Source organism: Syzygium oleosum, unplaced genomic scaffold (genome assembly GCF_021117445.2).
Source record: "Syzygium oleosum isolate NSW1041296 unplaced genomic scaffold, Sole_v2.1 Sole_v2.13, whole genome shotgun sequence".
NCBI lineage: Eukaryota > Viridiplantae > Streptophyta > Magnoliopsida > Myrtales > Myrtaceae > Syzygium > Syzygium oleosum.
In genome coordinates this window covers 10,342,113-10,368,928 of record NW_026607497.1, presented here as the reverse complement: position 1 = coordinate 10,368,928, position 26,816 = coordinate 10,342,113, and the positions used below count along the sequence as shown (strand labels likewise).

General features: G+C 38.9%; 2 protein-coding genes across 2 annotated transcripts; one reads left to right on the top strand and one right to left on the bottom strand.

The window, feature by feature from the left end:
• Positions 1 to 1,476: 1,476 nt before the first annotated feature.
• LOC115687982 (ATP phosphoribosyltransferase 2, chloroplastic-like) lies at positions 1,477 to 7,656 on the bottom strand. The gene is made up of 11 exons (XM_030613704.2): positions 7,201 to 7,656; positions 6,922 to 6,981; positions 6,205 to 6,318; positions 4,903 to 4,968; positions 4,686 to 4,793; positions 4,460 to 4,543; positions 3,031 to 3,132; positions 2,820 to 2,933; positions 2,233 to 2,313; positions 1,986 to 2,105; positions 1,477 to 1,856 (listed from the first exon to the last, which is right to left on the bottom strand). The coding sequence occupies exons 1-11, from the start codon at positions 7,513 to 7,515 to the stop codon at positions 1,761 to 1,763; spliced, it is 1,260 nt and encodes a 419-aa protein (XP_030469564.2). The 5' UTR covers positions 7,516 to 7,656; the 3' UTR covers positions 1,477 to 1,760.
• A 7,045-nt stretch (positions 7,657 to 14,701) lies between these two features.
• LOC115687984 (protein EI24 homolog) lies at positions 14,702 to 23,599 on the top strand. Its single transcript, XM_030613706.2, has 12 exons — positions 14,702 to 14,894; positions 15,069 to 15,134; positions 16,581 to 16,731; positions 17,298 to 17,350; positions 18,193 to 18,327; positions 18,427 to 18,490; positions 19,099 to 19,184; positions 19,265 to 19,347; positions 20,956 to 21,032; positions 21,858 to 21,973; positions 23,023 to 23,128; positions 23,296 to 23,599. Exons 1-11 carry the CDS (start codon positions 14,773 to 14,775, stop codon positions 23,087 to 23,089), a joined length of 1,020 nt encoding a protein of 339 aa, XP_030469566.2. The 5' UTR covers positions 14,702 to 14,772; the 3' UTR covers positions 23,090 to 23,128; positions 23,296 to 23,599.
• The last annotated feature ends 3,217 nt before the right edge of the window (positions 23,600 to 26,816 follow it).

Genomic DNA, 26,816 nt, shown 5'->3' with positions numbered 1-26,816 from the left:
TGATCCTTGAAATTTGGTGAAATGTGCAATATCATTCATAGACTTTTAATTTATTAAATATAGTCCAAAGACTATATAAAAATATTTAAAAGTTTAAATACCATATTAAATAAATTAAAAGTTAATGAACAACATTGCATATTAAAATCAAACTTTATAAACCATTCAAGTCATTTTCCCTTTAGAATACTAATTTTTTATTTGACTTTCAGGCAACTTGAATTTCTTTCTATTTTCCGGTAGAAGCATAACTGGCCTCGATTAAAAAAACTTTAAAACAACGCCGTCGTGGAAAACGACACCAGCTCACTTTGCTGATATGTCTGTTGTGATATGTTGGTGCCGTTGGCCATGTCGAATCTCACTTCAACTTGAATGAATGCAAAATTCGAATGCAATTATTTGTTCTTGCTCAACTCCGTTTGTTTGGCGGAAAATGAATAATTTGGAAAATATTTTCCACAAAGTGATTGCTTGTATTACTTACAAAAATGATCTAACGAAAAATATTTTCATCATCCATGAAAATGTTTAAACATAAATTACTGTCGATAATGAAAGCAATTTTTCATTATTAATTATTTTAAGTAATACAAGCAATCATTTTTCAAATATTCAATTTTTCGCGAAATAAACCCAATACAAAGTCAATATAGTTTTCGAGAGAAATGGTTAATTTTTTATCCAGTAGGATCATGCGGCCTATTACTACTAGGGAAAGCCCATCATGCGCACTGCATGGGCTTCTCCTGTAGAACAGTGGGCCAGTTGAAACTGACGGGGGAAGTCCCACATATAGTTCGCGATTGACATTTGACAACCCCGCTAATCGCAGCTATAATCGCATGATTAGCAAAAATACATGTGGTCACGGGAAAGGTTAGAGAATAGGTAAGCATATATTAACTTCACTACAGTTCTCAGATATATACGTGATACCCGAGTACGGGCTTTCGCTCATTAGGGTCACATGTCAAGTTCCAGCTCGTCGGAAACTCGAGGTAGACTTGCCGGAGCAAAGGGCGAAGCGGGAGAGAATTTGGCTTGTCTGCCCAACGTGGTGGTGTTTTAGGATTGAAGAATCCATGTGTTATGTACTTCCGAGTAAACGCTTCTTGCCGGCACTGTCGGTTGCATCGCCAGGGTTGATCTTTCCGAGGAATGTCGTTGCGAGCGGGTCTGCAATTGTGCTCTGAACATCGTTTCCATAGTAAAGGCCGTCGTCGAGCAAAATTGATGGGTGTGAAAACATCTTGTTTGCAACACCATCGGTCGCTTATCTTCTGCCGTCTGTACAATTCGATCCTTGAAATTTTCTTCTTGTAACAGCCGAGTCGCCAAGCTCAATCCGACTCGTGTCGGCATTAGCAGCACTACCAATACTACTAAACGATGCACTTCTGTTTCGGCTTGTGTAGCTATTAGCAGCACCTGTACATCTTCCAAAGAGCGTCGCGGAATCGCCATCGAAGCCAATTGTCATCAACGAATAATCACTTGCAAATAATGTCGCAAAATAAACTTTAGAATGTTCCCACACTTCCTTAGATTCTAAAACCGATCGCTATAAACCAAACAAAGAGGAAAAATAATACCTAGAGGAAAGGTAATTGCAAATCTAAAAGAACAGATACGGCAAAGCTACCAACATAACCAAGATACAACATTCCTGATGAATTCTACCCCCTCCTCCATCTTCTCCTAAAGCCGGTTCTCCAACTCGGGTGCTTCTAGTCGACCTGAGCACTGGCTACCGAGAACTAAAGCCCGAGTTTGGACAGAAGCTGCTGCCATCTGGGAGTCTCTTCATCGAAAATGTAAGTCAACGGAGATATTAGAACTCCGCTACCCCCGATCTGCACGATAATTAACGAAAATTAACAGCTGCAAATATCTTCACTTCACATTAGGATGTGACCAGGGGGAAACAAAAAATCTTTGCATAAAGCAGCTGTGTATTAGCTGTTTCCAAGAATAGGACTTACTGCTCTCAACTGCTGCACAGAGCTATAGAGCGCCTTTTTAGGTATGCAAATGACTATTGCATAGTAGTCCGAAACCACTTCTCCATTGCGTTTGCAAAAGACTGGACTTACGGTAGGTCCCTGTTAGCGTATGAGTACCAGAAAATCAGAAAATCTGGAGAGTGAGAATGACATAACTAACAGCTTAAACTTCACGTCGAGCTGGGGCTGCACTTGGAGTATGAGAAAAAAGGGATCACTGCATTACCTGCAAACCAGAGAGTGATGGTTGACTAAGTACTCGCTGAGCGACTTCCTCTGCACTCCTGCCCCTCATATTCGCTGTTACCTGTAACAAGAGTTAAAACCGATTATAAAGCATTCATTTTGAGACTTGGATAAAGTAGTCAATCAAAAGTATGTATCTGCAGTATCTGACTTGCGTATAATCTAAAAGGCTTTGTATTGCACTTACAGAATTTTCTATAATATTTCCCCCAAATTTTTATCGCAGCAATTCCCTACTCAGTTGTTGAATAAGAAAAGGTTGAACAAGTCATACTTGAAAATGAGATACGGTACGCTTATGTCCACAGAGTACTAACCATGTCATATCCGATTGACACTGCTAAATTGGCCTCAACACAAAACTTGCACTAACATAAGTCCCCCGATTAAATTTTGTTTTTTGATGAGTACACTGATATATCTTTTTTACGCAGCTCAGCAACATAGTAATGAGTGAAAGGGGGATGGCAACAGCAGGTGCAACTAAATAGTAGGTAAACTCTAATGGGAAGTATGTCTGGATGCTGGACAGGAAGTTCAGCATCATATATACAATAATCTACGCACCGTGAATTGGCCAACTGCCTTAAGATGTGCCTCCAATCTTTCAAGAATCTCGTGAATTGCGTCAAGAACACCTTCCCGTTGGACTAGTGACTTCCTACTTGCCACAAGAACAGCCTGAACGATATTCAGGCCCAGGATAGGAGAAGTTTAAAAAAGACAGAATGAAGAAACGATCATATGGCGAGCTTGCCAATGCAAACGTGTTACCCACCTGGCTTTTCAACACTGTACCACCTTCAATTTCTTTTAAGTTATTTTCTTTTAATGTTGTCCCACTACTTACAAGGTCCAAAATAACATCAGCAGTCCCCATCTGGATTACCAAAGAAAAGAAAAGAAGTCAATCGTAGATCATGCAGACACAGCATCAATACTATACTGCCAATGCCATCAATTAGCATCAGCTTAATTAAATCCTTGACCTCCCCTCATGGAGATGCCATTGCAGATATCAGTGTGCCACACACCAAGATATAATGACGGTCATACACATTTTTCTATTCACCTAAATTGCAGCTTCTAAACAAATACATGAATTGAACTACAGTTGATATGCTCATGAGGTTGCTTTCCTAATAGCTTAATCTTTGAGGGCATAAATGTATTTCAAATTCTTTTTAACAAAGGATGAAGCAAATGTCCGTAGAATTATTTCGTTCCAAGGGATAAAATTTTCAATCATTTAAAAGAGCAAAAACCTGAAATTCATGGATTAATCACATCAACTATGGTGGCTTGATGTAGGCTCAAATATACATTCTCCGGGACAGGGAATGTACATGCATTGCCCCATAATGTGGATAGGCAAAGGTCTCCATAAGCACAATGTACCAACATTTAGAATATGAAAATTAGTGGGATGTACACTAGTTCGTCCTTCCTTTCACTGCATCTACCCGTCAAGAAAGAGATGGTAGTTTCCACTCCCTCCGTTTCCTTGTTTCTCCTCTTCAATAGGAAATATTTCTCTCCCTTTCTTAGTTAATGAAGATTCTCAATGTAACTAGATTCCCAGACAACATTTTTTATCTCCAAAATGGGGTGCATTTAGGAGTGACATACAGGGCAGCACTCCATAGACCAACCTACAAATATAGTGGGAATCGAGATATTTGCCAATAATGTAAAAGATGTGGTAAAAAGTTGACCCCTGAAGCAGCATGAAAAGAATAACACAACCCTGCCATACCGAGCAAAAATATTTGTATTCACCAATCTGCACTTCCAGTACAGATCTTCTAACCATCTACGTAGAAAAAGAGAAGGGACTCGAATCCAGAGCCATAAGACTCTCAATGCATTTCATCGTCTTTTGATTTTCAAAACAATAATTGAAATGGTCTGAACCTTTTTCGAACAGGAAAATGAAATGGATTAAACTTTCAGATTTTAAATTCTAGTTGAGCACACAAGATTGATCCCCCCACGACATAACTTTACCAGAATATGGGTTCCCAAACCCCTTCTCTTGAATCTCTTAAGAGAGCTTCCACAGACATATAAACTCCGGTGTTAGTTTAAAGACAAAATGCGCTCAATGAAAAAATTCATCATGACAATCACAAACCATCTGCCAATACGGGTAATGAGTTGGTAAGCTAGAAAGATAACAAATAAGTGAAAGAAATTGGTATTTTTACCGCAGGAGCTGCCTCCAATGCTCCTTCACCAGTTGAAAAGCTCACATGCTTTAGTCCAATTTCTTTCATGAACTTAGGCCCCAGCTATAAAGACACAAGGAAGAAACTTCAACTTAAGCAGTTATTAAAGGGCACTCGCTCTGGCAACCCATAAGGAAATTTGCTATTGAAGGTGGACAGATGGCACAAAAAACAAGGACATTTAAGATCTGAAATGAAAACATACGTAAGAGAAACCAGTAGCAACTCTGAGCGGTTTCTCTTTAGTCCATTGGGGCATTTGTGCTAGCTCCTTCACCGAATTGATCTTCTCAAAGATCCCATATTTGGGAATCTAATAGGAGATCAAAAGAACATATCAAACACTAAAAATTTCCATAGCAATTAAACCAATTGGAAAAAATTCTATCAGTATATCAAATTGAGAGCATAAACTTTCTTACTGCGAGAGACAAACGGCAATCCCCATAATCAAGATCATCGTGAACAATAATAAGATCTTCGTTACCCTGAATAAAAGGAGCATAAGCTCTTTTAGGACAGTCTACTATGTCAAGTTAGTGTTGCGAAATTAACATTCTACGATATCATGAAGTTGAAAAGCTTGATGAAAACACAAAAACACTACAAAAAGTTCAGAAAAAGCTCTGATATATGAAGTTGAAGCAATCAGGAAGTTTTTGTCTCTGTCCAGCATTCCTCACACGGTGATCGATAAATCATCATTCTAGGATTTCAAGTCATAGTTTCCTATCCACACGTCCAAACAAACACAAAAAATATGAACACTCTAACCACCTAAACTATCTAAAGACTTCAAAGGTACATACTGAAACTCTTCTGCTAATCCAAGCCAATTTTCTAAATTGTTTACATGGAAAAGAGTAAACAACCCAAATAGATTCATTCAACAAGTACTACAAACTCAAGCAAGGTAATATGTGATCCGCAACTAATATTGTCATCCATTCAGGTAAGATCTGTGATCCAACTTCTCCGCTGCATATTTGACACATAGGAAGTACTACCCTATCATCTACTAAGTACTAATCTGCACAATTGCAGGTGATCTATATGCCAAGTCAATCTTTAATCTTTCAAGGACGACATTCTGATTATAAACAAGCTGGGGAAGGATGACATACTATTGAGGCTACAACTGCACTTTGACAAAGTCTCCTCATCTCTTTTTCACGTATCAAGGATGGCCTACACTTTCTAAAGACAACAGGAAAACTAGGATCTTCTGTCAGATGCTCACAGGGACTCTTTAAAGTTGTATTATTCAGAGAGCCACTCCTCAATCAACTTTATTCATAGTAGTCAATGTCTAATCAGCACACGGCATTTTCAATTTGCAGTGGGGCATCTGGTGTGACTTCAGTCTTAGCTTTTTGGCCATAGCTACTGCCCTCAGCATTTCAAGTTTAACCTTTGTTTGATACCAAACACACCTAGTCTTGAAAAATATGTGATCATTAACATTTCAAATCGAAACGAATTATTCGTAATTTTTTGGTTTTAGCATGAAAGCTTATTCCAATATTTTGGTTTTAGAGGGAAAGCAAATACGACTTTTTGTTTGATAAAGCACTCTTGATCTTCCACTTCATACAAAGCAGGGGAAAACCGTGCAATAAATTGTTTTCACAGCTTCAGAGTATAATCTTTGAATGCAGACGAAACATTAATGAAAAATGATGAGGAAAAAATCCAACCAATGATAAAACATACAGCATATTTACCTGTCCAAATTCACTAACTGTGTCAAAACCCACTATTCCAATGTCTAGATCTCCAGATAACAATTTTCTTACAATGTCCTTTGGTCGCTGAAACCAGACTTGCAAACTAGCAAGCTGCAAGATAAGTTAGCCACCAAATCAGTTAAGAACATTCTGCAGTATATAGAACTAACAACTGAAATACCAAATGTCTACAGTAAAACAAATATAAACAGTGCCCTGGAGATTTTTTTAGTTTCTCTAATTACTTTTTCATGGAGAGTTTTCTATGTTATATGAATAAGAGCAAATCTATCTAAGAATAGAGAAGCGCTTGTCTAGCTCATCACAACAGAAGTACTCTAAGACACGGACCTTTTCAACCACAGCAATTGGGTGACTTGAATTGGTCATTTCTTCTTCTTGCGTTTTGCAGATATGGTTTCAGCATTACCCTTCGGGTTCAAACCATCAGCACTCTGTGAAGATTACACTCTATCTTAATTAGTACATAGACCCTATTTTACATTAATGATTTTGTAAAGGGTTAGCACTCCTTGGTTCCCTGTCCACATATTTCAGATATGATGACTATAAAATCTCTCTCTCTAAACCTATCTCTACTAGTTCTTAAAATCAAAATTGAGGTCCAAGCGAATTACAATAAAGGAACTCAAAATGTCTTACCACCATGTCTATACCAATATGAGGCACACATTTTTCATGAAATTTCCATACCTGTGGAATTCCTGCAACATACTGTCGAGGATTAACGTGCTTGACTGACAATTGGCAATCCTTCAGGAACAAAAAGTCGAAGAGGGTCAGTACGCACATAAAAAAAAACAAACCACCACAAGTCTCCTAGAGCGGCATCTCAGAGATTCAAGCCACTTTTCATCGCCAAAGTCAAATCCGATAACACTACGTATAGCACGTCTGTATGCATTCAACTCTCTATAAACTTCGCATTCGGAACCGATTCCTCGGCAACCAAAACCGCAATGCGATGTATACCTCGAGGAGGCCGAGAGTGTCGTCGGCCATGCGCCCTTTGCTCGGCAGACCGAGCCGGATCTCCCTCCGCTCGCCCTCCGGCCTGCCTTTGGAGGCCGCCACCGCGACCGCGACGGCGGCGGCGGCGGCGGCCGCGGAGGACGGCAGAGAGCCGGAGCAGCAGACGATCCTCGGCAACGCGGGCGGCCTCAGGGAGGCGGCGCCGACGGACGTGCGGGCGCGGGAGGCGGAGAGAGAAGGCGCGATTGAGGACCGCGAGAGGAGCCGCCGGGAACCGCGGGACGGCGAGGCCAGCGACATCGAGACGGGCGACATTGTTGACGGCGAGGCCAGCTCCGAATGATTGATTGAGAGAGAGAGAGAGAGTTTCGAAGTGTGAAGATATGGAGCGCCGCGGCGGCGCCGCCGCGAGGGGAGGACGACGACGGAGAGAGAGGTAAGAGTCAAAAACAACGGCAGTGTGTGTGTGGAGGCGGAGATACGTCAATTTGGTCCACACGTGACGGTGTCGAGATAGTATCGCAATTTAACCTGAACATCCGGTGGCGCTGTCCCGCGCGGGGCGCGGAATTTGGTCCCGCTTGGTTCAATACAAAAATGGAAAAATGACACAAACAGTCCCTGAATTTTGGCTTAAAGTGTAATTCGATCCTTAGATTTTTAATTTATTCGATATAGTTCCTGAACTTTAACCCGATATTCAATGTGGTCCTTGAACTTTTAATTTATTCAGTGTGATCCCTAAATTTTTTGTACATGTTCAATATAATCCATAAACTTTATAAAAATGTTCAATGTAATCCTTCCATTAACTATATTGTAAATTTTCATATAGTTTATAGAGTAAATTGAACATGTACTAAAAGTCCAAGGATCATATTGAACAAATTAAAAATTCAAGGACCACATTGAATATTAAGCTAAAGTTCATGGACTACATTTAATAAATTAAAAATTGAGGGACTAAATTGTATATTGGGTCAAAGTTCATGGATTGTTTGTGTCATTGTCCATACAAAAATCGAATTTTCTAAAAAAAAATATAAGTTCAATAAAAAAAATTCTCACTAATTGCATGTTTGGAGAAAAATAATAGTAAGAAATCGGTTTGGACGCGAAATAGAACATTTCGAAAAATGAAATCGGATTATCAGACTATATAGTTAATATCGAGATTTCATTCTATATTTTTATGACGATAAAGTTATTGAAAACCCACCCATGGGTAGCCAATTAGTTAGAGCGTACTTGAGATTGTGTGGTTAGGCAGACCGATCCCGCGTTCGATTCCCCAAATTTGAAAGACTTTGTGATTTAAGTGGGGTCAATATGGATGGGTTCATTGTCTTTAGTCTCCTTGAGAATAGTCGGTCTACAAGAACCCACTTGACACCTCGGTTACCAAAAAAATTATTGAAAACCCAATTCCTCCATCGACCGCCATCACTGCTCCCATCTTTACCATCAATCACCGGCTTTTGCCTTTGGCTGCCGAACTGTGTTACCAATAGTCAAACTCTACGGCCGGTCAGCAAACTTGCGATTGACTTGGAATTCACATAAAGCATAAGGTCCGAAAACTATAACAATGAAACTGTAGCGGGTGTAAAAGGGATTTTTAGAGAGGTTTATGATAATTGACATTGTTATTCACGAAGTCAAGTATCATGAAGTCAATTATCGAATGCTACGTACCTAGTGTTATCCTTTTAGAAGAAAATCAGAAAATATATTGTGTTTAATGCGTGGTAATTGGATTGAATGGATCAAAAAGTCTTGCTCGAGGAGTTATGTCTAGCAAATCCAACTATACGAGATGATGTATAGGATAATCCCTATTTATCAGTGTAGCATGTATTGATGATGTAAAATTTAATAGATATATATATATGTAAGCATACATGTCAAGGGTGATTAGTTTTCAAATGAGTAGATTTTAGACCAAAAATTTTAGAATCTACATTATAAAAATCGCTTTAGAATCGGCCTATAACCGAACCGGCTGATTCCAAGGTTAATCGAAGAACCAACCTACCTTATTTCCCTTTCTTTTTCATTTTTTTCAAGTCAAGCAAATTTATTTTGTACTCGTAATGTAAAAATTTCCCATAATTAATATAAGACCAAAATAAAAACATCCAGATGAGAAAACTAAAGATGCCACATTAGCGCTTCTCTTAAAATATTTAATAAAAATAAAGTCATATATCCTAAGAAAGTAATAAAATAGCCATGTCAGCATTTATTGTTGATCGAATTTGACAGAGATAACGGAATGATTTAATTGCACAAATTTGACAAGATTTAGACTTGATTGTATTTAGTGAAAATTTTAGGACTCAGTTGCACTTTTGTAACAAGTTTTAAGATTAGTAAATTATTGCTAGTTTATAATGCGATTAGTAAATTTATAAAATAATTAAACAAGCCTAGACCCTTCCATGCCTAACCTATCACATGCCTCGAGCCTCTATGTTCGGGCTCCCACGCACACTCGGACAACCGTTTGTAGCGAACTCCATACATTCTTGCTTTTGATTGTACATTGAGTTGGTTAGTGGTTTTATAATTTTTCTTAATGCTTCTCAATCTCTCTTTGCCATCACCGCTGGCCTTTGCTCACGGAACTCTCATGCATTGTGCACTTGCTGTGCACATACCGTGCACGTCCTGTGCACTTTTTCTAGAAGGATTTATGGTTAAAAGGACTCCTCAAAGTGTATACGCATTAATTTTTAACCCCTAAATAAAAATAATTCTCATTAAATCGCATAGCATGTGTACACTGGATGTATTTGCATTAATAAAATTTAGTAGAACATGTTTTCCTTTTCTTTTAAAAAATATTATTAAAATTTAAAAAAGAAGAAGAGAAAAGAAAAGAAAGACAAAAAGAAAGGGAAGTTCTGGCACATCATAGATTGTCACAAAAATAGGGAGAGACAGAACGAAGGGGAGGGGAGAGAGATTTTAGAGGGGACACTCGGAGAAGAGGGGCTCCAAGATCAGAATTTTTTGGCCGGAGACACACAGCTCTCAGTTTTCTTCTTGTTCCTTCTTAGGAAGGTTCACCCACCCCTCCGTCTCGCTTGGCCGACCATCTTCTCCGCCAACCACCACAGCTACATGCCTTCTAGCACGTTGTCGGCTGTGGATGAACACCTACCGGAGCCGCAACCCATTTTCCGGTGATTCCTGCAGTTTGAGGTTGCCACAGTCAATCTTTTATTTCCTTGCCTTTAGTGTGCATATATGTTTTTGATTTGCTAGAACGGCATTTGTTTTTTATGTGTGTTTTCGGTAACATTAACATCGCCGGAATGTGGAGTGGTAGCTGTCGAGGTGACGTGACGACCAAAATTCAAAATTATGTGTGTTATTATCTGAATGTAGAAACATCCAAAATTCAACAAACGTGCGACTGTCTTGCTTCTTGCCTGATGTAAGTTGCTTTTGAAAAGGCCGACAATTATGTTTATAATTGCAAATCCTGGGTAGGCTAACGGAGATCCATTGAAGGCAGCAACAGTAGCCCAATCCAGGGCAAAGGAGCCAATACCGAGACCACTACGTCCGGAGCCAATTATTTGCGCTGTGACTGAGTCCTTCCATATCCAACATACAAAGGATAGGGTAGTTATGGATGGAAACAGATAGTTTGGAAGCTGGCAAAGCAAGATCCTGATAGTTCTTGGTATTATGTTCTTCTATCAAACATTTATTCCGGTACTAGCCACTGGCAAGAAGCCCTAAATGTGCAAAAGATGATGAAGGATAAGAAAGTGCAGAAAGTAGCAGCTTATAGTTGGGTAGAAGTGGATAACAAGCTGCATAGATGCACGACCGCGTAGATAAGTTGAATAGAGAATAAATTAATTACATTCTTGCTTTTGATTGTACATTGAGATGGTTAATGGTTTTATAATTTTTCTCAATGCTTCTCAATCTCTCTTTGCCATCCCCTGGCCTTTGGTCACGGAACTCTCATGCACCGTGCACATGCTGTGCATGTTCCGTGCACTATTTCTAGAAAGTCTTATGGTAGGATGTATATACTCAAAGCAAATACCGTTAATTTAGTGATTTGCTGTGTCTGAATATCCACTTCGTGGAATTGAACTGCGCATTGTAGGATCCTAAGACTTGTAAAGAAAAATTATGTAACACGTATATTATTTTTATGAAATTCAATAAATATGTCTCGAGGTCGAGTTTAAAATCTCGATATATACTTTCACCGAGATTAAACTGTGTTCAATCTATATGACACTATAATCTTATTGATCTTAAGAAGATCATTGTCTTGGGAAAATACTAGCTTAATAATATCTTAGGCGAATCCGGCGTTTCTTTACCTTTTATTATAGTACGGTGAGATTCTAGAATCTTAATCGGCATTTTAGCAGCAAATAGTTCCTTGTAGATATGGCTAGAACCGATGGTTTTCTCCAACTATTAACTACTGCTAGCTAGATTAATCTGGTATGGTTTTTTTTTTATACCCATTTCGAGTAGGGAAATTTTGCCACTCGATCGAAGGCATGTTCATGCTGAGACCTGTGTTGCCAATTTTCATTGTGGGCGAATTACATTAAATTCATTATTTTTCAGATTATTTGAACAAAGGCGACAGCCATACCAGATTCTCGTGTGCCGGTATTTAGTTGAAGTATGCATTTGGTGCATCAGAATGCTCCCGTGGCAATGCTTTTGAGGTCCTCATTTCGTTATTGATTGGTGATATGCCTGAAATCAGCCGGTTCTCTTATCACATATCTTTGTGGAGAAGATGGATACATTCTCCTGTGCTTGTGAATCGTGTTACGGCACGGTGGTGTCTGAGCAGCTGTCGAGTCTGTTGTCAAGGGAATGTTTGACTAAATTACCAAATTGTCAATCTATACTCACCAATGCTTCATCCCTCTTCAATCTCCAAGTGGATGTTGGACCAACTTGGCTATGGTATGTTTCTTTCCTAGTCAAAAATCAATCCATACTCAACATGCATCATCCTACCCTCTATTTATAAGAATCAATTAGAGTTTCTTCCCCATATTTATTTCCATACAAAAGATATCTGTCAAGTTTAAGAATCAATCAAATCAATTTTACCACTCGGCATTTTAATTAAGCGATTTCAGCCATGGGCTTGGGCCAAAGTTTAATGATCTCGTGGGCTCAGTCTAGCTTATTAATTAAGTTCCGAACCACCCGTTCAAGCCTATCCGCCGCCAATCTAATTTAAATGCACTATATGAGCCTATTACCACAAATGCCCCTAAAATTTATATGCAGTTTAATAATTATTTTTTTCCTAGGCGCCGCGATTGACCCCTAATTTTTTTTATGTGATAAATAGCTAAGTGGATCGCCAAAATTTAAGTGTCAACGGCCGCTGATGTCCAGCAAAATTCACATTTTTTTCCTAGCTTTTCTAAATACGGATGACCTTTTAAATTTCGACAGCAAAATTCATGTATTTATTGTAATTTTTCCAATAATTACGTGAGAAAATTCGATGATCAGTATAATAGGATCTAAAAATGACGATACTGTGAGTTTAAATTAATTGTTCTACTGATGAGAATGCTTTCATATTGTAATCGGATCATTTATGCTACAAGATTTTATCAAAGGTATCTCGTTTAATATGAATATTTTACTATTTCGTACTATCCAATTAAAAATCAAAAGATCATAATATTTTCGTCGAGTGATCTGATATCACGTACTCCATATAAATTATATGTTATGTCATATCATTAATTAACCGTTAAAAATATGAAATTAGTTAAAACTCGAAAATTTTTTATTCGATTAAAATATGACATGCATTTGATACGTGTATTTTTTTAGGTAAGTTCAATAAATACGCAGGAGATGAAAATTTTGTCGATAATGGCATATGTACAAACGTTGTTTCGTTGAATATTTTATTGATAGAGCCTCATCTTACCACGACATGCATAAATGTATGGGATGAATCTATGAACTTTGATATGTAACGGAGTTCCTAAACTTTGAGTTTGTTCATCGTGATCCTTGAACTTTATCTTAATATTCAATGTGGCCCATGAAATTTAAATTTATTTAATGTGGTCTATGAACTTTTGATACATGTTCAAATATTATTCAATGTTGTCATTTCATTAATTTAAGTTCATGAACAACATTGGATAATCTAGAGACCAAATTTAACATGTACAAAAAACTCAAGAGACTATGCCGAACAATTTAAAAGTTCATGCACGACAATGTATATTGGGTTAAATTTCAGGGATCATATTGAACAAATTTAAAATATATGAATCACGTTACACGTTGAACCAATAGACATGTAGGCACGGAAGGCAAAGATAGAAGGTGTGATTGAGGATGGCGAGAAGTGTTGCTGGAACTGTGGGACGGCGAGACCGACGACATCGACGCGGACGCCATTGGTACGGCGAGTGAAGCTCCGAGAGAGAGAGAGAGAGAGTGTGTTTCGAAGTGTGAAGATATGGGGCGCCGCCGCTAGTGGAGAACGACGGCGGAGAGAGAGAGAGAGTCAAAAAGAGGGGGAGCTTGTGTGTGAGTGTGCGGTGGAAGCAGAGAAATGTCCCTTTTGTCCCCACGTGCGACGGCGGCGAATGTCACGCTTGACCTGAATAATATACCGTGGTACGCGTGTCTCGTTTGGTCCATTCGCTAAATCCAACTCCGCCGACAAATTGGATTTTAATTCCCACTAATGTCATGCTTGAGAAAAATAAAGAGTACCGATTTGGATTCCGTGATATAGTGATATAGATTACTTAACTAAACCTGGGGTTGTACCATTTCACATTTTAATACCCAATTCCACCACCAACCGGTGGCGGCTGGCCGCCGCTCTCGCCACCGGTTGCCAGCCTTCGTCGTCGGCCCTCGGACTCTGTTGCCCATGGCCGGACTCCTCCGCTGGTCGCGGGACTTTGTTATCAAAAATCAAATTCCCGCCATATGTTGCGAAAATTCACCGTTAGCCGTCAAATATCCGATTACCGTTCGCTGTCACTAATGAGAAATATTCTCTCGTTGAAAACCAAAATTTCTTACGATCCACAAACTATTTGTTGGCACCTATTCTCGCGGGGAGATCGCGACACTGTTGTAAAGAAGATTAATTGGAATGGAAATCCATTTGAGAATTCACCATCTTCGAACCAAACGAAGCCTCATAAGCTATACTAGCTTTGCATGGCACGGGCACCATCCTTACCATGGCATATAACCTATATAAGCAATAATTGGCACGTCACATCATTATTTGACACTTGAAAATCAATAATTAATTATAAGTTGGATAATTTTCATTCGAATGTAATACGACGCGTGCTTCGTACATGCATATTTCCGTAAGTCCTATAGATAATCACGTATACGCAGGTGTTTTTTTATTTTTTATTTTTTTCTGTAGAAATACGAGTATTTTGCCTTACACGACACGCATAAATGTATATTCCGAAATTCGGGTAATACGAGGGACTGGCATTCCTTCCGGTCGAAGTCCCTCACTGTTTCTCGAGCTCCAAGCAAACCTCGATCGCCCCCATGGAGTCCGCGAAGCCATGGACGGAGGGCGCGAGGTTGAAGACGAAGGCAGCGTTGCGCCTCTGGTTCGCTGGATTCGCGGACGCGTGCTGCCTACATCGAGTCGTCTCCCTCTGCCTCAAGTACACCTTCCTTCCTTCCTTCCTTCTTCGTCTTTTGGCTCGTCGTTGCGGCTCTTCCGAGCTTCGCTGCTTCTCGATTGGCGTTTCTGGGTTTCCCCGGGAAATTATGGAGGAATTTGAAACTGACCCGAATGGGTTTTTCTTTTTTTGGTTGAATTCGCGCTTTGGTGGTAGGTCGAAGAAGCTTTCGATCAGGACCGGGCAGTGTTTTCTCTTGAACGGCTTCATATTCCTCGGGAGGTAGTTGCTGGGTCTCTGGGAATCCTGCTTTATCAGATGAATTTGACTTCGTGTTTGACTGAGGTGCCGTTTTTAGAAGTTGGGTACTACGCGGTCTCTCTGTTCGATTGAATTTGCGATTTTGGGTTTTTTTTGAGACTGTCGTTGGTGGTCTATATGTTAGAGATCAAGGAGATCAGAAGCTTTGTTAGCTTGAAAGCACTTATCTTTGGTTCATTACCTCAAGACTGGCGTCCGTTGATTTGTCTGCAAAGCCGTGCCTTTTTTGTTTCGGTCATTTCATGTCCCAGTGCCCTCGGTTGGAAGATCCTTACCCGTTTGATGAAATTTTCTTAGGGGACTTCCTTTCTTTTTCGTTGTTCTGAATGCAGTCAGGAAATTATAAATCAGAATGAAGTGTACTTATTCTCCAGGCATGGATGATGGTGATATTCGAACGAACTCTTTAAGCTATTGTAATTCTTTTGTGAATTGTGATGAGGTCGGTGCTGTTGCGCAAGCGGTTGTCTGTTGTGGTTCTCTCTTCCTTTTGATAGAAGTTTCTTTGGCTTTGCTTGAAATTTGTGCCTGAGGGAAAGGAGGAAAATTTCAGTGAAACTCATGATAATGGGACCACTGGAAGTACCTGTTTGTACTTAATGTTAATGAAGAGAGGGGTTCTGGTTCTCGTGGAGCACTGCCCTCCTGTCCATCCAAGTCAATTGCCACATGAGAAGTGTTATAATTTTATAAGAAAATAACTCATAATACTTGGCACGCTCTATGAGGTTATTGGCATGGTTGGCTTGTTTGCATCATCCTTTGGAGCACCTAAAAGTTTCTCCACTGAATTAGGGTATAGTCTTGCTATGAAAGAAGGAGGGGTAAGATTGTAGGAAGACTAATCGTGGGTGTGTTGGAAACTCTTAATAAACATAATGAACGTGGCGAATTCTTAATGGGCTAAGATTTTAGGGTAACATTTGATGAAAGGACTAATTCTTTTACTATCAATTAATTTTTTTTAACAATTGCTGTTTCTCTTAAAAACTCATTTTTTTGGTGCATGAGGCAAACTTGAACTAGAAAGGTGTAGGTAGAGCTATGAAGTGGACGACTGGAACAGTGAAAATATATATGTTTAGCTGGAAGAGCTAAAAACCTAGCATCATCTTTAGTTAGGAAACATGTGCAAAGCATGTGTTGATATTAGTTCCAAAAACTAGTTGACTCATGCTGTGAAGTGTTTTCATGGCATTTTCATTGCATTCAGTTGTAGTTATTTTCTACATTGTTATAATCAGTTGAATCTCTTGATTAATGTATGCGAATAACAGCTGTAATTTGTAACAATTGATATTTTTGATAGATTTTGTTTCTCAACTCTTCTGGCAATGCTCTTCCACTTCGTTCTTCAGAATTCTACATGCCGTATGTGTGAAGAAAATAATTTTGATATATTTGCAGCATCTTTGTCTTAAAATCGCTTGTCATCCCTACACTTCAGTGGATATTGCCCGAGAACTGCTCTCAGATTACTTCTCAAGGTTCTTGTCCTTCTTCCGGTGTTTTGAAGCTCTACTCCTTCCTACATTTTGGACTTGTACAATTATTTTATGTAAGTATGCTCATGCCACTTGCAGTTTTTTACTTACTAAACAGATCTGCTGTTTTATGGCCTCGTGTTGGCAGGGCAGCGGACACTACCCGAAGCTATAGTGTTTTGTGGAAAAGAGGGTCGTTTGCTGTCCTTATCTGTTGCATAACTTTTGATTTCTTCCTAGCTTAGCACTCAAAGTTAATCACATTTTAGATGTTGAGTATGGATTGATTTTTGAGTAGGAAAGAAACAAATTATAGGTAATAGAATTTATTGTTTGATTTCTAGGTTCCTAAGCTTGGGAAATAGTCTCGAGAGATATATAGGGCATGGAAAGTAGCCTGCTGACCCCTGAAATTGCTCAATTTAAAGAGTAGTGTTATTTATTTAATTGGTGTAACCTTCGTACAGAAAAAAACTCAAGATAAGATTTTAAGATAGGTGAGTTCGCATCAGGTTTACAGAAACTCAAAGAATGGCAGGCATATCACAATAATGAGAAAGTTAATGTTTTATGTTATGAAATTTCTTATAATCTCTTATGGATTAATTAATTCTTACCTGGATGTTTTTTTTTTCGACAGGTTTTCTGGTTCTACCCGTTGTACATATTTAGCTTCATTTTGAGCACTATATGGTATTGCCCTCACTTTCACCAAAATTTCATTCTACACTAGTTATTTTACGTCTTTTTACTCTGGTAGTCTTGTTTGTTTGATTTATGGGAATTTTCCATGAAGTAAGGATAACTTAGGCATCGTGACTAGGAAATAAAATACTGTAAGCATGTGCATATGGCCTTTCTTGTAACTTAAAAGGCAGGAGTCAACATGTTGTTCTGTTATCAATGGAAACAAGGAGAAAGAAAAGATTCCTGCGATAATTTGTGGGTAAACTTGACCTAGTGCATTTCCTATTGTAACTGATGTCTTAATATTGAAAGCTAGCAAAAGCAACACGTCTTTTGTTTAGTCGATGCAAGAAAAACAAGGAATGTCAAGCTGTTCATAACTAGAAAGGTTAAAGAGACTCAATAGAATTCTTGGTGCTTGATTAGCCTTGTTGTTATGGGGATAAAAATGGTCCAAGGGAAGAAGGTGCTCCTGATGGATGCATTTCATAACCATCTTTTGTGAGGTGGTCATTGAGAGATTTAATAAATGGTCCGCTTTTATTGCTTGCATCCTAGGTCATGATAAACATGTGTCCCAGATATCAGTTTATCTGGTTGTAACTCAGTTTTGCTTTCTCGGTGTCAGTAGATATCAGTTTATCTGGTTGTAACTCAGTTTTGCTTTCTCGGTGTCAGTTCGTAATAAGGAGGTTTCTAGATCTACCGCTTCACTCTTACTGTGCTGTCTACACTTCTAAATTCTTTAGGACATAGAATCTTTTGTTGATTATTGTGCAATCTTTCCTAGTACTTATGATATAGGTCATGGATGAAATCTAAGATTTTGGTGGAAGATGTGAATGCAGGTACAGTGACATAGCTAAACATGGATTTGCTGCTTTGGAAGGATCTCGCTCTATGTTAGAGCAACCCTCAAGCCAAAATGAGGCAGTGGCCTCGGAAAGTAAGATTGAAACAGAAAAACTAGTTGATCTTGGAGGGTATAGAACTAAACACGGTTGACTATTCTTATACTTGGCTACGGAAGTTGGCCTTTGGTATTAGTTTATCTGAAGCTAATGTGGTTTCATTTTCCTTAGGGTGATGATCGGAATTGGAGAGCAGGTGTATTCAATACTGCTTCTGACCTTCTTCTTCCTAGAGGTGAAATAAAGTCTAGATTTAATCTTGATAAGCTACATCATGGGTTAAAAAGCATTTTAATTGGACTTTGAACTATTCTAGTGATCAAACACGTTTTATAACCCACAGGTGTTGAATAGAGTGAAAGGTTTTGTTAATTGCTCAAGTGTAGTAGAATTTGACGAGGTGCCTGATTCCTGTGATGTGTACGTGTTCACAAACATCGCAGCCCAAGTGTTTACACCATTGTGGCTCCTCATGCAATGTTAGTAGAATGTTTTCCCAATAATGAGCAATTTCTGTTTTAAAGGCCAATGTCGTTGATTTATGAGGGAATCACCATAATGAAATCGGTCATGTAGATGCGATTGGAGGGGAGACTGCCCGATCTTTCACCTCTTCCATGCCTAATAAGATGAAATGTCTTAGCTATATGACTATACTGAAACTGTGATTCCAAAATAAGTCTTTTGAATGGTAGACCTTATATATTCTCTTGTTTTAAGCAGTTTTATGGGGATCTATTTTCTGCTGCTTTGTTGCCTTAACAACCGCATCTTTCAGTTTCTTTTCATACACCATTTGTATGAATGCCTGACAAGCTGAGAAGTTGTTACTGCACCTTGCAGGTTTATGCTCTAGGATTTGTTCCCTATATTGGAAAGCCGCTTAATTTTTTGCTGCTCTCCTGGATGTATGCTTATTACTGTTTCGAGTATGTAATCCTCTCAATGTATTTTATTGGGTTACACATTCTGCTCGCATTTTTCCTTCTTTTTATATGGAACTTTGTAGGTACAAATGGAACTTTACTGAAGTTAGTCTGGACAAGAGGCTGGACTTTTTTGAATCCAATTGGGCATTCTTTGCTGGCTTTGGTAATGCAACTTCTGATCATGATACTTAATATGATCCATCGCGGCCTCAGTGTGTGTGTGGGGTGTGCGTGTGTGAATGCAACTTCTGATCATGATACTTAATATGATCCATCGCGGCCTCAGTGCGCGCACGCGCAAATGCAATTTCTGATCATGATACTTAATATGATCCATTGCGGCCTCAGTGTGTGTGTGTGTCAAAAACTTATTCACCATGGTTTATGTGGGATCCACAAATCCAAGAGTATCTGCAGTGGCTTTTTATTGTTTCTTGCTCCTGCAATGGATGTGCTAATTTTTTTTATGGCGTACACGCACATGGGGGTTAGAAAAATATGCTATTTCTTATGTTACACACTTTTTCATCATCGTCTTGACATTATCTACATATGAATAGAAAAGTAGTTTCATATGCTTTCTTTTAATAGCAAAGGATGTGCTGATATATCTGACAGAAGTAATAAAAGTGAATGTTTGAGTATAATCCCTAAATAATGCTCTTTTCATGTCCTTTGTATGGTTTCTTTTTTCCCAGAAATAGTCTATAGGAGACTGGCAGTCAAGTTTGGTGATCTGCATGGAAAAGTATGAAATGTAAACTGGAGCCTAGAACTTGAGTCAAGGGACTACTGGTTGAAGTTAAGTGATAATATGAAGAGTTGACTTTAATGATGCTCTTCTATTTTATCTGGAAGAGAAGGATTAGATTAGCTTGATCTTCCTAAATTACTGATTTACGAAATTTTATTAATCTGATGGGAGCTGGTAAAGATATGTCATTCTAAACTATGATATTCTATCTACAAAGACAATACAAGAAAATTAGCATACAGTTCTTCAACTTGTATGCTATCATAGTTTAAAATTGACTTTATTGCTCTTAGGTAACTTATATTTAGAATGAGTTAATAGATTTTTCTAATGTTGACTAAATAGAATATGTCCTGTTTGAATAAGCGAGATGAGCTTTCCTATTGTAAGGAGTCATTTTGATCACTACATTGGATTACCTTTTCCGTATCAGCTTTAAGAATTTCATATGAAATGACAAACTGGGTTATGTTTATCTACAGAGAGTTCAATTGAATTTTGTATACCTGTTAGGTAAAATTGAAACAATCGCAAGAAACTAAAACTGGGTCAAAGTTTGTCTTCTTAAATTTGTCAACTTGTGGTGAATGTTAAATTATGTGGCTTGTAAAAAAAACACATGCATTGTTGATCTCTTATAACAGACTTTTTGAGTCACGGCACGCTTGTCCCTCGTTTTGACTGAATCTTCTAAATCAACGTGCGGGTTATAATGGTGTCTCCCAGCATATCATGTTGGAAAATGGTTCATATGTTTCTTTGAAGCTCATATGATTCTTTTTTCTTCCAGAGATGGCATTATATTTAGTGTTATTATGTTTTAATTTCATGTGGAGATTCAACGCCTATGTACTTCTAGGAGAATGTTAAAATGAGATTTAATTTCAGGGCATAATCTAATTCTGATTGGGAGCTAGTGAGCTTCTTTATTTGCTGGTTGTGAGCATGTCTAAAATGCAGTTTACTCGGTGGCAAGTCAATCTATTTATTCAATAGATTTGCTTAAATTCCTTACAGGAAACCCCTGCGTTCTGGCTATTTTCTTTTTCTCACCTCTAGTGGGATATGGTGTCATGGCTATACTTTTTCCACTGGTATGTCTTTGCCTTTTCCTCTATTGCCTTTAATGTGTGCATATAATGCTAGAAGCATTTATAATAGTTAAAGCTCTTTTTGTTTGCTAGTTGATAAAAAATTTAGTCAATTTTCAGCAATTGTCTCGAGCACTTGTGATGTAGTTTCATTTTAAGTGTGAAATGATATACTCACACTTTATTTCAAACCCCTGGTCAAGTCTTTTCCTTAGTTAACAAATTTCTGCCCCTAAATTCGTGCTTATCATCCGCTTTGGCTGTTCGCTGCTAAACATCTATATAATTCTTTATCCGAATCATGCTCAACTCAGGTCTAGCTGCGCTAGATCAGCATTAATTGTAAAATTTCCTAAATGGTGCTTATGTGCTATAATAGATGTCATAAATGCTGAATTGGACTCCAAGTTTAAAGCTTTGTCTCATTAACATGGAAACATAATAAATTTAAAGTAGGTCATAGACCAAAAAACATACAAGAAGCTAGCAAACCCTTATGTTTCCCTGGGCAAGCAGCCTGTTGATGCTGCTAGATATCAGAATAGGCGTTCCAGCATCTGAAGGAAAGTAGATATGCTGGTATTCTGTCATTGAATCGATTCTACAGAGGAGTGCGGCCACATATTCTTCTTAGGCATCCCATTTAGTGTAGAGTATGTACTTCAACATTTAGCTGTTTTATTGTCTTCAGAAGAAATTGCCAAATCAGCAGATGACACATGGTTCTTCATACTTTTCTTTAATATAACCGTGCTTACTTCTCTTTGCTGAATGATCAGATTGGTTTGATTCATTCGCATTCTTTATACTAATAAATGCGTCTTTCAGTTTGTGTTGACAGCTACCAGCTCAAGGGCTGAGCAAGCTATATTTTCTGAAAGAAGAAAGCAGAGAGATGCTGGATTTGGAAGGCTTCCAATATTTTATGTAGCCAATACTTTGTCGTAAGATTCCTCTGTGTCTATTCAATTTCTTAGACAAGCAGCACCTTTTTTTTTGGGTATGACGTGAGTATGGATTTTAGCAGCAATAGGATATCCAGATTTGGATGAATTACCTTCACTTATCGATTGCTTTGCAACTGTGAACATAACAGCAATTCTTGGCTGTTCAATTTGACAATCTTATAATTGAAACTTAAGTCTCCGCCTAGGTTTTGTGTATCATTTTATCTCTGTGGATGTTTGCTGTTGATCTTGTGAGACACATTTAGGAAGTTTTTATCATTTTCTACGGTAGTTTCATGACATTGTAGAGATAGTAGTACTAGAACTCTCTTGATGCTTAGAGAATTGTATTTTGGCTTGACAAAGTAGCTAATGCTGTTTCAAATGCTGACAATGCTAAAAACAGCAACCAAGTGTTATCCCACCAATCTGGATTGGGTACGTGGATCCACTTACATTCTCTCTGTTTCATGCTAATTTTTCAATTGAGATCCAAATATTCAAAATCTTTATGTCGAGTCTACTTCCATATGTTTTAAAATCTCTCCTCATCCCTTTTAAATCTACATCCCTATGATAGAACCGCATCTAAACACTGTTGTTCTTCATTGTGGGACCCACCTCAGAAGAACTTGTCATCTTATTTCTAGTTGAGGCCACACAAACTTTTCCTCGAAAGCCTTTCCTTTTTTTTTTAAAAATGCTTTTCAGTCTTTAGTGCCCCCGCATTGATCTAAGTAGTCATGTCCGCTATCCCTATCTCGCGCACATGTTGGGAATATTTTCAAGTGATATTTCATGTGAAAAAGCATTCTTGGCCTTGCACGCATGTTTTAGGATGATATTATGCAGAATTGTTTTAAGTACAGTATGATCCAGCTTAATTTTTTCTGTGAAACATTGTGTAGAATAAGGATATGGGGTTGATCTAAATATTATCAATTCCTTGCCAGGATTTGGTGATTTTGCGGATACGTTGACATGTCCTGTATCTCTACTTTAAATCTTCGCGATGCTACTATTTATGTTTCACTCTAATTCTGTAGGATGTGGGTCTTGGGTCTTTTCTCTTCGGAATCTCAGGAGCAAGTACGAGAAAAGAAGATGCACTAGAAAGCTTTGATCACTGCAGACATAATTGTAGCCTGCAAGGTACTTGCTTATTACCCATAAACCCTCTCAGCTCTTGCACAGGTGATTCATTAACAAAGTTATCTGGTCATGACGGTAGTTATGGTGTTGTTATTGCTCTATTTTGATTCAATAGACCGCGCCCTACAACGATATATGTTGACAGTAACACGTGTGCTTCCGTACAGGAGGTCAAGGTATCGACAATCATCTGACGCATCTGATGCTAAGAAGTCTGTACATATTCATTACAAAATCCTGCAGCATAACATTTCCATGAAAGGCATATTTGTTAATGAACCGGGTGGTCCACAACGACGCTGTTGTGTTCGTCTGCTATTAACAAGTTTGTAAAGCACTCAACTGTAAATTCTTGCCGACACGTGAAATTCCCTGGTGAAGGTCGACATGTTGACTCTTACTTTTCATCCCTTGAATTGTACATAGCAACATATCTTTGTTAAGTTGCAATAGACTGTACAGCTTTTCTAATTTTGTCCTGATTTCGTGGTACTATTTGCTGGAAGGATCCTCAGTATCTGTGCTCTTGTTGGTGTAAAAGGCGGTTCCCCTTATATTTGTACCTGGAGAGAAATTGATCACCAGTTGATATAAAACTTAGGGAAGCTAGCATAGAAAGAACTCCATCATACATATGAAATACCGAAGGAAGCAATGCAGAATCCTGATGTAGATTGTCCGTGACTAGTAAAATAGTAATTTGTAACTAGCGGTAGTAATATGGGGGAGGTTATGCTGCGTTAAAGCCGCCGCCGCCGCCGCCGCCGGGACACGTGGCAAGCATTTCCGACGTTTCCCATGACCCACATGTACCTTTAGCTCAAGAAAGAAAATTACACTGCCCTCGAAGACTAAAATCCCTACACCTTAGTCCCCAAGACAAACGAAGCCCCTCTCTCTGTCACTCTCCTTGCAAAAGTCTTGGTTGTCGTGTGTCCTCAATGGATCTTGTCGATGGTGCAGAATCAGATGAGCAGAGGGATGCCCTCGTGTGCGTGGTTCAGAGCTCAAGGTGGCGTCGAGCTCTTCAATGGCGAGGCGTGACACCATTGTCAAGCGCTCGTGGTAGAGAATGACAAAGATTTAAGTCATGAGAGAGAGAGAGAGAGAGAGATAGGCGTGAGATCAAGCTGAGATGGCGGCGGCTTCGGTTTGGAGTGGGGAAAGCGGCGGCGGTGGCTTCGCGGAGGCAGCCGCTGTGGTGGAGACGCGTTGATGGGTGCCGAAGTGGTGTGGGAGAGAGAAGGAAGCGTGGTTGGGTAAGAAAGAAATGCTACTTTTTTTTACACTAGCGCCGCTTGATAGCAGCGTAACCTCTCCCCAGTAAAATTGAAGCCACGGGCCAATCGTTGAGCCAGTAATATCTTAGTAACTTACCGATAAACATTTGGATTTACCAATTTCTAATTAATCACTAACTTTATCAAACTTACATTTCATTTTCACCATCGACTAACACAATTTACCAGTATTATTCATTTGAAGCTGCACAAAGTAACTCACAACCACATTTGCCAATTTGCAGGTTGGTTTGTACGACCTTTGAAATTTACCGGTGAATATTGGAACCGACCAATATTGATTACATCAAGCTGCTGTATACGTTTGAGGGAGTTTTACCAACATGTAGTTACTAACAATTGAGTCTACTAACGAGTATCGAATTTACCCTCGTATCATTGATATTAAGCTACTTATTGTAAGTCAATTGAGGTTGGTAATCACCCTTGGATTCCACACGTACCAAACCATCTCCCTTCTTTTATTGATCCTGATCCTATATTAAAGCAAAGGAAAGTAGCGAGCTTCTTTATTCCAAGGACAAAATCTTGGGATGTAAACAGTCTAACTCAGGTGTTTTGCCCAACCTCGATCCAAGACATTCTTTAGATTCAAGTTCCATCCTCCATTTAGATGGATAAACCGATTTGGCAGCCAGCTATTGATGGAATTTTTACTGTTAAATCCGCTTATAAGCTCATCAAAGTGCCTACAGCAAATGGGTCTTTGCCCTTGGAGTATTCAACCTTTCGTTGCAGATTCTCGCTTTCAATTTCAGCACAATCCAGGTTGGAGCTTGGACTAGACCCGTAGATCCAAGAATGGAGCTGCTCATGCACTTGCAAATTGGGCCTCCAATCATATAGGCACCAAATCCTCTTTTCTTTACCATGATCTCCCTGCTAGAGTTAAAAATATTGTACTAGTAGAGTCTTTTTTTATATTTCGCTCTAATGTAGGTAATGCTTCCTTTTTGTAATTGCTTTGTTTGCAATATAAAGTTTAATTTCTAGCAAAAAAAAAAAAAGCTACTTACTGTAATATATTCGAAAAAAGTTACCCAACACTCTGATTTGCCAATTTGTACTTGACTAGCAATTGACATTCTTTCACCTTCCAGAACCTTAGTTGTATGTTGCTTGATTTGATTTTTGCAACTTACCAACTCAAACATTAGCTTAACAATCAACCATTGTTTAGTAAATTTTACAACCCGCCGAATATCAGTTTTCGGCCGCTGCGAGCGCGCTCTTATCCTCCACAAGAGGCGCGCGGAATCGCCCCCGGCCCCGAGCGATACAACAGCATCCTTTACGCCGGCAGCATTCTCTCGCTCGTCGCTGGTTTTTATTTTTGAGCGAACAATTTTGAGAAAAATTGGCTTTGGCCCCTTGGGCTTTCAGCATTTCTGAAGGGTTCCGGGGTCACGATGAACGTTTTTTCTTCCGAAATCGCCAACCACAATTTTTTTTTTTCAGATTCCGGCCCTGCCCTTGCCTTGCCGCTGCTCATCTCCTCCAAGGTTGTAGATCCGGGTCGCCGGTGAAGCTCCGCCCGAGGTCGTGCGAGGCCGGTCGATGATGGCGGAGAATCAAATTCCTAATCAAAAGACTATATCAAGAATTACTAACCAAACGCTATTTGCTTTGAGCAAAATACATTTTAAGCCAATCAACTATGGGGAAATGAAACGAGTCATTTCACCCCAGTGTTTTGCCAAATGAACATCAGTGACATCATCCACGAGCACAATCTTTCTTACTTAGGATCATCCAAACTTCACCGACGATTAGTTGCATCATCTCACTAAACTCACCAAGATTTTCTACACGGAGTTAATAGCTATTATGGCTAGCAAACGACAATTTTTCGAAATCTCTGTACTCGGTGTTGCATCAACCGAGCGGTTAACGACTTGATTTCGATACGATACATTTCTTGTTAAATCACGGATCTCCCGTTCAAAAAAACCTTAGGCCACCATTGCCACCAATGCATGTGAACGGAATAATTAATGTCCCGAGGTGGCCTTTAATGGAATCGGAAAATTTAGACATTATGTACCTACTTATCTTTCTATCCTATAAAGCAAGTTGTGGCATTTGGCGTCGTACGCGTATTTACGGAAATGTCCATGTTTTTCCTATCATTCATTATTTTGTTCGAATCCTTTACTAATGTAAATCAAACTATCATCACCCGTAGAAATGATCGAAATAGTTAGAAAAAGGGGAAAATGACACTAGAAGTGTCATGATATTCGTACGACGCTCACTTTAGCGTCAAAACTTTTCGCCATATCACTTAAGTACCAAATCGGAAAAAAAACGATCACTTATGTGTTTATGTGGTTTTTATGAAATAATATATCCAACATGGAAGACGAGTGACCTTTCTATACCTAAAC

What these genes read in the sequence shown, in the direction of transcription:
- LOC115687982 (XM_030613704.2), bottom strand. Translation starts at nt 7,515, where the DNA reads ATGTCGCCCGTCTCGATGTCGCTGGCCTCGCCGTCCCGCGGTTCCCGG. An exon ending in ACACTCTCGGCCTCCTCGAG is followed by an intron (nt 6,982 to 7,200) that starts GTATACATCGCA and finishes TTGTTCCTGAAG; the next exon opens with GATTGCCAATTGTCAGTCAA. An exon ending in ATTGCCGTTTGTCTCTCGCA is followed by an intron (nt 4,794 to 4,902) that starts GTAAGAAAGTTT and finishes ATCTCCTATTAG; the next exon opens with ATTCCCAAATATGGGATCTT.
- LOC115687984 (XM_030613706.2), top strand. Translation starts at nt 14,773, where the DNA reads ATGGAGTCCGCGAAGCCATGGACGGAGGGCGCGAGGTTGAAGACGAAG. An exon ending in AAACTAGTTGATCTTGGAGG is followed by an intron (nt 18,328 to 18,426) that starts GTATAGAACTAA and finishes CATTTTCCTTAG; the next exon opens with GGTGATGATCGGAATTGGAG. An exon ending in TGGCTATACTTTTTCCACTG is followed by an intron (nt 21,033 to 21,857) that starts GTATGTCTTTGC and finishes TGCGTCTTTCAG; the next exon opens with TTTGTGTTGACAGCTACCAG.